The sequence below is a fragment of the Cricetulus griseus genome, chromosome 4, assembly GCF_003668045.3.
Source record: "Cricetulus griseus strain 17A/GY chromosome 4, alternate assembly CriGri-PICRH-1.0, whole genome shotgun sequence".
Classification (NCBI taxonomy): Eukaryota; Metazoa; Chordata; class Mammalia; order Rodentia; family Cricetidae; genus Cricetulus; species Cricetulus griseus.
The window spans coordinates 32,527,032-32,539,531 of record NC_048597.1 but is presented as its reverse complement, the minus strand read 5'-3'; the positions used below and the strand labels follow the sequence as shown (position 1 = coordinate 32,539,531).

General features: G+C 35.8%; 1 protein-coding gene across 1 annotated transcript in view; it reads right to left on the bottom strand.

Annotated features, from left to right (window-relative positions):
• Nucleotides 1–12,500, bottom strand: part of LOC113830699 (ephrin type-A receptor 6) — an 818,688-nt gene that overhangs the window by 337,506 nt on the left and 468,682 nt on the right. The window contains exon 6 of the mRNA XM_035444430.1: nucleotides 1,207–1,331. Within this exon, the coding sequence (XP_035300321.1) occupies nucleotides 1,207–1,331 (125 nt within the window). The remainder of the gene's footprint in view (nucleotides 1–1,206; nucleotides 1,332–12,500) is intronic.

The following is a 12,500-nucleotide window of genomic DNA, read 5'->3' as shown; positions in this document are numbered from 1 at the left end:
AATATTTTATCTTTTGAAGACTAGATCTCCACTTCTTGCATTGAACTTTTCCTTAACCAAGGAAGAATAAATGCTTATCAAGGGAGATGAGACTGAAAGCTGAGCATATAAAACCCAGAGGAACTCTGACAGAAGTCATTGTCTCTTCTTTGGATCCAATGGGAAAATCCATTTTATGTCTTTCTTGAAGCACCTCTATCTACTGTTTCCCTTCCTGTTATTAAGATCTGAAGTTTCAACCATTGGGTAGTCTTTTAGTTTTATACATCCTGAAGCTCCCATACAAAGATGTGCAAGAATTAATAGGCATGCCTTTTTCTCCTGTGAATCTAAGATCAGGTATTTCAGCAGATCAAAATGCAAACTTGGAGTAGGAAAGTTTAAATATCTCTTTGTTTCTGATAAATTCTAGAAGCCTGACATATTTTTATGGTAAGCTCAGGATAACATGTGCATTTAGTCTTAACTAAAATAATTGTCTTGAATGATATTTTCAAAGTATTATAATTATAGTACAAGGAATGTATCAGAAATGACCATGGAATAGCTATGTCAAAAATGTCATAATGGTAAATAATTGGGGAAGGGAAATGAACAAAGAAGAATTATGAATTTAATAATGTAAGGATGTTTATGATTTGGGAAACTATAATAGTTGAGAATAATTCAAAATAACAAGGTAGAAATTAGATTGATTTTTAAGTAGAGTTGATCTCACTAACTTCTTATAAAAGAAAACAACTGACCTGAATATAAAGGCAACATTTAATTCATTTATCCTTTAAATCATCCTTTCTAATTATGATGACTTTAAACTGATAATTCTGTGCTGCCCATTCATTTATTTCATAGGAATTCAGTCTTACTGTTCCTTCCCAACAGCATTTTTGAGAATGTTAGAACAAGGAAAGTATAAGTTGAAGACGTTATCAATTATTGCTATATTATACACCTCCCTAGAGCAGGTCCTGAAAAACATGAGCATCTGGTACCTTCCACTTTAATGTGGCATAAAACAAGATAAACTAATGAAGAAATTATGAGCACAATGGGATGTTAGAGAGGAGTCAAAGATGCAGTGATATTGGAGCTAGGCCAAAGAGAAGCAGATTTTTCATCTAAACTACATAACAATATATAATGTAAACACATATGCATGTATGTGTGTAAATTCAGAGTTTTTAGCAAGTGCTAAATGAGACCTACTTTCTCATAGTACTTGATCTCATAGTCCAGGACAGCTCCATTGGAGAAAGCAGGTGCTTGCCATGATAGGGCAAGGCTGTTCTGGGATGCCCAGTCCTTCCTCACCATCCCTATCAGAGAAGGTGCTGTAAGGAAAGGAAGAAAATAATTGATTAGTAGAGATAATTTTCAGTCTCTGAATATAAGTTACGTCTCTCCCAAAGCAAATGCAATATTTTATGAAGAGGATACCAATTGCCAATGCCTAATTAATAAAATCAGCTCAGAGTATCTTCCACTCAGGTCAAGAAGGAATTCAAAGGCTTAGGAACACCTTTAAGGAACATAGAAACACTCAGCTATTCCAAGATGAAAGCCAGAGCTCATTCGCCTCTGGCTCTGTCAAGGAGGCTGTTGTTCCTCAACCTAGGTTTTGTTTGAGGTTTTAACAGGAAAGCTAGTGTGCTTGTCTCCCGAGTTTCATATAATCTATTATCTACCTTAGGAAACAAACTGTGATTACAAGAGCTCTTGGAAGCTTTCCTTTTCGGAAGAACTGAGTAAAAGAAATACCAAGGCCGGGCGTTGGTGGCGCATGTCTTTAATCCCAGCACTAGGGAGGCAGAGGCAGGTGGATCTCTGTGAGTTCGAGTCCAGCCTGGTCTCCAGAGCGAGTGCCAGGATAGGCTCCAAAGCTACACAGAGAAACCCTGTCTCCAAAAACAAAAAACAAAACAACAACAACAAAAAACACAGCACCAAAATCCTGTGTGTTAATTGTGTGACATGATTTCCCAGAAGAGCAATTTAAAGTGACTTTAAAAGGCAAGAGTTGAATTTAAGAAGTCACAAGGAAAGGCCCATCCATAGACCTTACTTTACTAATGATTGTGTTGGTCAGAGTATGGTAGTCTATTCAGATATAGTTATGCATATGGAAGTACAGTGCAACTGAATAATTCTCTTGCTATTACTGAGAAGTAGGACACCATAGTGTCCACTGGAAAAGGAGGTATGAGATCAACGAAGATAAATAAGCATTCAAACCAACAGCATCCTTAGGAAATTGGGTCATTCTCCTACTTAATTCTCAGAAATGTATTTAATGTGTTAACAATAGGTGATGTAAGATTTAAAAACTGAATCATTGTGGTATTTTGAACTTCTGATAAAAACTTGTTTTAATATTTTACTTCTAAAGGTTGTCTTTGCATCAAAGGAAAGTATTTTTTTTAATTAATGACAAATTTGGTCCAGAAGAAATAAATACCAGAAAATATGTTTAAAATTCTGGTTGTTAGAAGAAAGTTAAGATTGGACTAAAATATGTTGGCAAAAATGACATATAATTTAAAAATATTAATTTTTTATATTATAAATAAAGATAGTAGTAGATTATAAAGAAAATAAGAAAAAGCACTCGAGAATTATTCAGTATTTGAATTAAGATACATTCACTATTAAATTGATCCCCATGGGGAACTGTACTAATACTCTTGCATTACAGTTTATCATGTATTAAATGGTCATTTATATATATATATATATATATATATATTTATGTAATATATATATATTATAAATTCAAAGCAAATCATAAAAACTAGAGATGACCAACATAATACAATTTTGAATGTACTTTTAATGTATACATGAATTAATCTGTGTAATTGTTCAGCTCAACAAGTCATGATGCAGTTAACATTACCCGTATTACATCTTGCTCTTAAGGCCAAGCATATAATGGTTGTAAAAGATAAACTTTCAATTGCAATAACAACATAATAGAATGACTACTGAGTAAAATACACAAGCCATTTATCTATTCTAATCTTCCAGTCACAAATTAATGGTAAATTACTTTAATTTTAAAATCTCATGTTACTCTTTTATGAAACAAACATTGCAAAATTCCTTAATTACATAAATTTATCCCTTCAAAGTCTACTTCCTGGGCTGGGAGATGGCTTCGCTGATAAAGCACTTGCCTTCCAAGGACAAAGACCTCAATTTGATTCCCAGACCATATTGTTTTAAGAAAGAGCCAGCTACAATGGTGTAATCCTTAACCCCACAGCAGGGACTATAGAGACAGGAGGACCCTGACACTTGATAGCCAATCATCTAGTTGGGGATCTCTGGACCTATCGAAGATACTGTCTCAGAGGAGGTGGACAGCTATCCTGATCATGGCACCTGAGGTTGTCTTCCGGTCTCTGAATTTGTCTGTAATAATTACTTAATACTTGATTATGTTGGTGTTTATCAATATTTTTTCAGTGTTGGATATGCAAATTTCTAACACTGTGCTCTGAGAATACTCATTTATGAAAATTGTTTTGACATCATAAACTTCCTATTGTGTTGGATTCTCACTTATTTTCCTCACTGGCTTTGATGTGTGTCCTCAAGTGATCTTACCACAGCTACCTGAGCAGCTGGAGCTATAGGTGCAGCCCCAAAGTCCTGCTGGTTAAATTTTTCTTTGAGAAAAATTGCTTCACATAATTTGAACTTTCTGAACCATGTTTTGCATTGCATACTACTTTTGAAAATAGCTGCATTCATATACCTTAGACACCCATTATACACAGTTAATGAATCTAAGAAAAGGATGTGAGAAGCTATTTATAGCTTACTACACTCATAATGATTCATTTTCTGCTTGCACAAAAGTCAGCATTGTAGCAAATTTCTTTATAAAACAAAGCCGCAATATAAAAAGTTTCAAGCATTTGTTTTGAATATACTTAATGAATTTATTATTTGATGACACAGGTTATATAACATCTGCATCTAGCAGATAACAATGATAACACTGAATTCATTGGACTAGTGAATACAGAGCGCACGCGCGCGCGCGCGCGCGCGCACACACACACACACACACACACACACATATATATATCATATATCATATATATTCCTACACATCAAGAAAAATGATTTTATGATACAGAAGGACAACTCCTGATTTAAAAACACATCTGGATCTTGGGATGAACAGGCAGAGAAATATCTTCTGGATCTTGTCACACCAGAGACTGTCAGAGCAACTTGGAGACTCAAGTGATGCTTTCTGAGTGAGAATTATGTATTCAAGACAGAGAGTTTTACCAGAGAATCATGTTTCTGGTAAAACTCCTTGCTTAAAACTTCAAACTGTTAGCTTTGACCTTCAAAATGATTATTGAATGGGTTTCTGTTGCTACTCTAGTTGTTGTTGTGAATTTGGGAGAATGAATCCTAAATATGAGGTGAACTATAGTCTCATATAACAGCCAACTTTATTCAGAGCATCAGACAATTTATACTCTGAGGGTTAAGAAGAATCACATGAGTAAGATGTTACATCACAATGACAAGCCACACATGTCAAAAACATATTTTTCCATAGGGGCATATGAATAGCAACAGCAAAAGTAAACTCACTCCTATCCACTACACCAAGAATCAGCATGGAAATGCATTTCAAGAACAATTCTGTGTTTTTGACAAAACAGAAGTCACAAGACTCTTGTCTTGTTTTCTCACAAGTGCTTTAGAGTCCCCCTCACATGACTCCATTCTTGGACTATGTTCTGACAGATTAGCATGTTCTTGAAAGTGGTTTTAATGCAAAACCTTCTGATTATAACATTTACAGAATGGCAAATCACTTGTTAAGTACTATGTAACAATTTTGAAGAAAATTATGCAGTAGAATTAGCTAACAACGGAGCTTATTCACAAATACATGAGCAGTATTTGCTTAAGTTTATGCAGAGACAGTTGCATAAAATTTTAGTTCATATATTCACTCCTAATTAGGAATTGACCACTTTTTGGTAAAAGGGTTACTTGTGACCATGTAAATTGTCTTACCCAACTCTCATTCCTTTATGGGATGCAGAACACATCCATCTTTAAGATAAGTGACGGAAGCTCGGAGGAATTTTGCAATTGTGCAAAGATATTTGAAAGTAAATTTCAATCTCAGATAAAATGTCAGGTAAGAATTTGAAATTAACATTGTTGCTGTTAGGTCATCTTAACACTCACTCTAATTTAGTGTAATACATACAAAAGTAAAATCCGTGTTGAAAACCACAGGCAAGAAATGAGATAATGCCACAAATAACTTTATTGACTTTGGATGTTAGTTTACATATACATATTTAAATCCACACTGTGGATAATTACGAATAAGTGTTACACTGAGAATTTTATCAAGATTTATGATATATCTCATGTGATAGTATATATATATATATATATATATATATATAAAATGCATGTGAGTTAACTGAAAAATACAGTTTTAATTTGAAGGTATGATGGTATTTTTAAATTATATTGAATATTGTTAATTCCCATTCATCTATTTATCATACTGCTGATACTAATATTTATTCATTTGGATGTGTGTACAAGTGATTGCTTGTTGGTGTTGTGTGTGTACATATGTGTTTGTGTATATGCAAGTTTGTATGTGTGTATGTGTGTGGTGTTTATGTGTTTGAATGTGTATGCATAGATATGGGGTATGTATATGTATAATATGTGAATGTTTATGTAAGAAAGAGAGGACAAGCATACTTCTACCAATGTTTCTGATAACATGTATTCTAAATAAAATTTGAATAGATTTATATGCTATTTAAAATTTTTCATTAAGATAGAAAGAAAGTGCACAACTATAGACTTCCTGCTATGCCAGTTGAATTAACAAGTAGAAAACTTGATCAGCCTTTCCATTTCTTTAAAGAATTATCTAATAGTAAGAAATTTTTCATATGGAGTTGGTGTCTTCCTGAGACTTCCACTTTGACTCCAGCTTGGAGCCCACAATTAGTCACCACCTCTTCTAGCCTGATATCCTGTCCTATTTCATACTCCTCTCTTCTTTCTACTCCTTATCCTGCCTCCTCTTATTTATTTGTGGGTGCTTTTTGATCTCTCTTTACTTTCTCCATTCTTCCTTTCAACACTTTCAGAAGAGACTTAAAGAAGTTATAAGAAAAGTTTAAAAAAAGCATAGTCAACAACACATTGAATTGTCAATAAACAGCTTAGACTGGGACAATTCTGTCAATTGGAACAGAATTTTGAAGCTGTTAGAAGCTTCTTTTGCATTGCTAGGGAACCAGTGCTGATGGTTCTTCCTGTGGGTACTTATCAGGGACTTCATGCTCAGTACTGTCTTCTTCACAGGGGAACTGGGCTGGTGAGATATACAATTATCATGGGCAAATGGATGCACACATAACTGTCTATATGTATGTAACATGTATCGGCATATAGCCTACTCTATATATTATAAAATTGAGGCACCATTCTTGAAAGTCTGTGTCTCGTTTTGGAAATATTTATTCAATGGCTTATGCTGTAAAGATAATGAATCCCCAGGACCTTCCCAATATTTGCCCAGTGTGGTTGTGTTTTGATGTACTTTTCTTTGTAATCAGATTTTAATGATAATATATATTGTTATATCCTTTCCCCATGTGGTTGAAATCTGGTTATGTGTTTGAAGTATACACACGAGACACACATGGAGGGAAGTTGGCACTTTATTTTATGTTCTCCCTTGTTCATTTCTAATTTTTATGCACAAGAATAACATTGTAGCATGCTGAACCAAATGGCAGATGCATTAAACAGGATAACGACTCCCAAATAACACATTATAATCCCTAGAGCCTGGAAATGCTCTAGAAAAATGGAGTTTTGAAGATCAGAATTCTGAGGTGGAGAGGATTTAGCATGGTACTCCAGGTGTACTCTGTCTTTACAAACAACTTCATAAGAGAAGCACAGGGTAAGAGGCCAAGGCAAGAAGCCTGCCAAGATCAGAACATACAATGGATTCCTCCCAGGAGCCCACAGAAGGTCCAGAGGACCTGACATCTGGAAGAATTTCTTGTATTTCTAATATCCAGCACTGAGGAACTATGAATATATATTGTTTTAAGATACTAAGTGGTGATAATTTCTAGTCATAGTATAAACAAGGAATTTACAAATCAATATAACAACAATATAATATAGTACTGTAAATTTGACCAATTTAATGATTAATATATCCTAAAGATCTTATTTTATATGTATTTGTGAATCCATTATGAAAATTGGGTAAGTTTTAAAAGAAAAGTCATCCAGAACAGTAGTGAAAAGATATTGTTAATGATGTATCTGTGTCTTTATCATTTTCTTTTCTTTAACAAAATATTTATTTATTTTACATCCTGACCACAGTTTTCCCTCCCTTGTCTCTTCCCAGTCTCCCCACCACCTCACCTCTATCCACCCACTCTTCTTCCCTTTCTATTCAGAAGAGGGCAAGACTCCCATGGATATCAACTAATATGGCATGTCAAGTTGCAGTAAGACTTAGCACCTCACCACATATTAAGGCTGGACAAGGCAACCCAGTATGAGGAATAGGATCATAAATGCCAGCAAAGGAAGCAAAGGCAGCCACTGCTCCTACTTTTAGGAGTCTCACAGGAATACAAGGCTACACAACTGTCACTCTATGCAGAGGGCCTAGGTCAGTTCCCTGAAGGCTCCCTGGTTGTCGGTTCAGTCTCTGTAACACCTATGCGCCCAGCTTCGTTGATTCTGTTAGTTTTCTTGGGATGACCTTGACCCCTGTGTATCTTTTTCATTTTCTAATAGTTCTCATTTTGTTTCTTTTTTAAAAGTTGGGATACATTGCATAGTTTTGTATTATTCTCTTCTCTGCTTTTCATACTAAAGAGATATTTTTCTCCATATCTCTGTAAGTTATTTTTAATTTTTTTCCTAATATTATGTAAGGATTAAAAAAAGGTTTTATCTTTGAATTTACAACATTGCTCACTGGAAATATGAGCATCAAATAACATGAAGATTGTCCACAATTAACTATTGTGTCTTGATGCAACATGGTGACACTGCGTGGTGGTTTGGCATTAGTGAGAAATGTGTGAAGATACTTTCACAGAACACATAGAAGTCAGGGTGAAAAGAACACATCACTTTATTATCAATAAATTGTAATAGCAATACTTAATTTTATAAGCCATGAATTATCTTTAGAGTTCTTTTCAGCAGATTCTGCAAGTTTTTAATTTCTCTTTCATTGGCTCTGGAACTGGCTGATTTAATGAGGCTTGTTTTTATATTGCTCTTTTCAATAATTTTCACCATACGTGTCTACCAATGCAGGGCATTAGAGGGGGCATTCAGGGGCATTCGAGATAAACTGTTTATATGGCCAATACTATATTAAAAACCAGTTTTTTTGAAATATAAGAAACAAAGGTATCTTCAAAATGGAGCAGTTGGGGATGCTGCTGACCTCCTTTCTTCCTGTTACAGTCCAACGGAAGAGTATATGCTGCCCTAGTGCTTTTTAGGAATTTAGCATAGCTAGCTCTCCAGAGCAGAGAAACTGGCCAGGCCAAAAATAAAATTCAAGAAATTGAATCCTTCCAACTTCAAAATGTTACCGAATTGCAGAAAAATCCTACTAAAATGACTAGAAATTACCTTTGCTAGAATTACCAAATAGAGGACAACTAAACAACTTTTCAGAGCAGGGATTGAAACTTTAAAGTCCTTCGGTATATTGAGTGTATACTTACATATACAAATTTTATTACTGCAGTGGTGCTTTGTAGGGTGGGGGGGTTAGCTTGGAACTTCAAAAGAAACCCACACAGTGCTTTTATTTAATCTTAGACTTCTAAAGTAAATCTGTGCATTCATAAGATGGTGGCATGGGAATGGAGAAGCAGATGTGATAGACAAAGGGACCTAAAGTTATAAAATAGCATGTTCTGTTAATTACAAAACACTAGATTCCTCCAAATTGGCTGCGTGGCCATATCTATACACACGGGATGAGTTAGTCCCAAACTGCTTCTAGTGACTCAGCATCACTGTCCAGTAAAATCTCATGTGAACAAAGCCTAAAGCAAAACAGAAATCAGTTTTCAATTTAGTAAGTATTTTTAAGTTACATTAATATATTTAAAAATAAATGTTATGCCAAAGAACTTAAATAAACCGTCTTTGCACAGATGTATTGATATTGTTTCTATATTTAAATTTCTATAATTTAAAATGTTAATATGTTCTAAACCTTACATGTGAAAACAAATGCATCTGTAAATGGCATTCATAAACTAACATATGTAGCTCCTGCAGAAGAGTCATCAGCTGTTTAGTGTGGTGCTATACAGACATTCTTCAGTTTATATAATAATGCAAAATTGCAGCAAAAGCTAGCTACAAAAGCCATGGACTTTGAAAGTATTTTAAGCGAAGAAGGTTTATGAAAATTAGACTTGTAAGTGCTATGGATTTGCTTCCTGTGTATCTCAAGAAATAAAAAATTCTTTCCTGCCGCACCCCTAAGGTGCACAAACAGACAAGAAAATTAGAGTCATCTTTCGGCACTAGAAAACAACCCACGGATGTGTCCTTGGGCTTTTTAGAAGAGTTCGCATTTAAAAGACTTCCATTCATACCATGAAATAAAATAGCAGCAATTATCATTTTTTCACCTTAAGATAGAAGACCAGACCAACTTAAGCCTTCTTTGATCACTTCGGATGGAATTGATCTTGTATGTTTGAGCTCCTAAAGCGCTTGCTCACTGTCCCTCTGACATCTAGAAATTTACTACCATCGTCTGAAGTGGCTGAGCATCCTCCTTCACAGAATGTAAAGAACCATATATTGGATTGCACTTTCAACTTCCTATGCTTCTTGCATTATATTAAACTACTCCCTACACCCCACAGGTTGGAATGTCCAGTTATCTTTACTTTATAAGTGTGAAGGATCTGCCTGGAAACAACTGACCCCTAGTCACACACTATGTGAGATGTGAACAACATTCAAAGGAGATCAGCTTCAAATTCTGCTTTTGCCATTGAGGTTTCTTTAAAGCCTTGGGATTCCCAGGGGACCCACTATGTCACCACACAGACTGAGTTACCTTTAGTTAAAGGTTTCTTTTCTTCTAAATCCTATCTCATGACTCAAGCAATGAGCACCTCTACAGATTTCACTATTAATCTCTGGGACACCACATTTATACATTTTATGTATGTAGTCACCATTTTACAGAGGTAGAATTAATGTAAAGGAATATTAATAAGGGTAAAGCTAGAAAATGAGAAGTCTTATTTTCAAATGCTGTCATTTGAATTCAGAGCAATGAAAACAAGAAATGTATTGCGTTATAATTCAATTGAATCTTATTCATATCCATTTAGGTTAGTTCCCATATGTTTTTTTTTTAATTTTTTAATTTCAATTAGAAACAGGATTGTTTTACATGACAAACCCAGTTCCCTTCTCCCTCTCGACCTCCCCTACAATCACCCCCCAACGAAACCCGACCTATTACATATCCTTTCTGCTCCCCCTGGATGGTGAGTCCTTCCATAGGGTATCATCAGAGTCTATCATATCCTTTGGGATAGGGACTATGCCCACCCCCGTGTGTCTTGGCTCAGGGAGTATTCCTCTATGTGGAATGGGCTCCCAAAGTCCACACCTATGCTAGGGATAAGTATTGAACTACTACAGGAGGTTCCATAGATTTCCGAGGTTTCCTCACTGAAACCCATGTTCCTGGGTTCTGCATCAGTCCCATGCTGGTATTCCAGCTATCAGTCTGGGGACCAAGTTTCCTGATATTCAGGTCAGCTATTACTGTGGGTTTCACCAGCCTGGTCTGGACTCCTTTGCTCTTCACTCGTTCTTCTCTGCATCTGGGTTCCAGTTCATTTCGGTGATTAGCTGTGGGTGTCTGCTTCTATTTCCACCAGCTGCTGGATGAGGGCTATCGGGTGGCATATAAGTCAGTCATCAATCTCATTATCCGGGGAGGGCATTTAAGGTAGCCCCTCCTCTGTTGCTTAGATTGTTAGATGGTATCATCTTTGTAGCTCTGCAGACATTTCCCTAGTGCCTAATTTCTCTGTAAACCTAAAATGTCTCCCTGTATTGTGGTATCTCCATTCTTGTTACCTTCTATTCTTCCCCTGACTCAACCTTTCTGCTCCCTTATTTTTGACCTTTGCTTAATGATTTAATTTAAAAAGAAATATTTGCAAAAAGTGTAAAGAGCAGACATAATTCTCAGTTAATTATTGTAAAATCATACGTAGCACATTTCATTGAGAGGTTGGGAAGAAATATGACAGTGTGTGGTGGTGCTAATACTTATGAGCAAGGCACAATGCTACATATGTAGAAAAATGCCCTAATGAATTGCATCATTTTGTATGACAACTAAAAATTGAGTAAAAAATGTGGAACTAAGAGAGATGCCCTCAGTATCAATTTTTTTTCCTAATTCTAAAACTATTCACCCAGTACCATTCCCTTCACATTCACAAACTAATCTCATTTCCTTTCCCTTGTGCTCAGTAAAATTCAAATGGGCAGAATTCTGTTGTATTACAAGGCAATGTAGGGCAGGAGAACTTTTTCTGAGATTCTATATATTGTATTCCAAACAGTTTAGTTGGGAAAACAAAACCCAGGCAGCATTATTGAGTTTTTAATCTCTTATTTTGGGCAAGTGGAAGCTATCTGCATAACACAGTGTGATGTGTATGATTCCAGTAGGTACAAAGGTTTATAGAGGGAAGATGTATTCACACGGTTGCCCGCTGGAGGGTTTATTAAATGGTTTAGCGATGTGGAAGTCTTCCTGTCAAGTCACTAGAAATGGAGCTGCACCATTGCCTTTTTTCCCTTCCCTTAAGAGAGAGCATATGTTTGCCAGCATTGCTTCTGGCTTGAGTAGTGAGAGAAGAACTTGAGTCTTCTCTGATGAGAACAGCACAAAGAGCCAGGTGCTTCCATCCCTGCCTTGAAACATTCAGGGCTTCCTGAGGACAGGGGTGATTTTATTCTCATCACTGATCAGAGAGCACAGTAAATTATGGACATGGAGCAACACCTGGCTGAGCCCTGCCTTTCCTTCTCATTCTCTCCAGTTAGTAATTGTGCTGTACAAAGCACTGGCTCATGCAGGCAGCCTGCTTTCTCACATTGGCTGCTAGCTCATCCAGTACATATGCTATACTTTCTCCCCCTGATTTTTGTGATGACTTTGTTAACAGACCAAATGAATCACTTTTTATTTCCTGCAGAAATTAAAGATAGAAGAACTAAAAAATGTATAGCCTATTATCCACAATGTAGAGTATCATAACCCTTTGCAAGAATTTTTGATGCTTCATTTAAAATGCAACATGCTCTGTGTATTATATAATCTGAACTACATTTCTAGTGGAAAATAATTATATGGTGTAAATCCAATT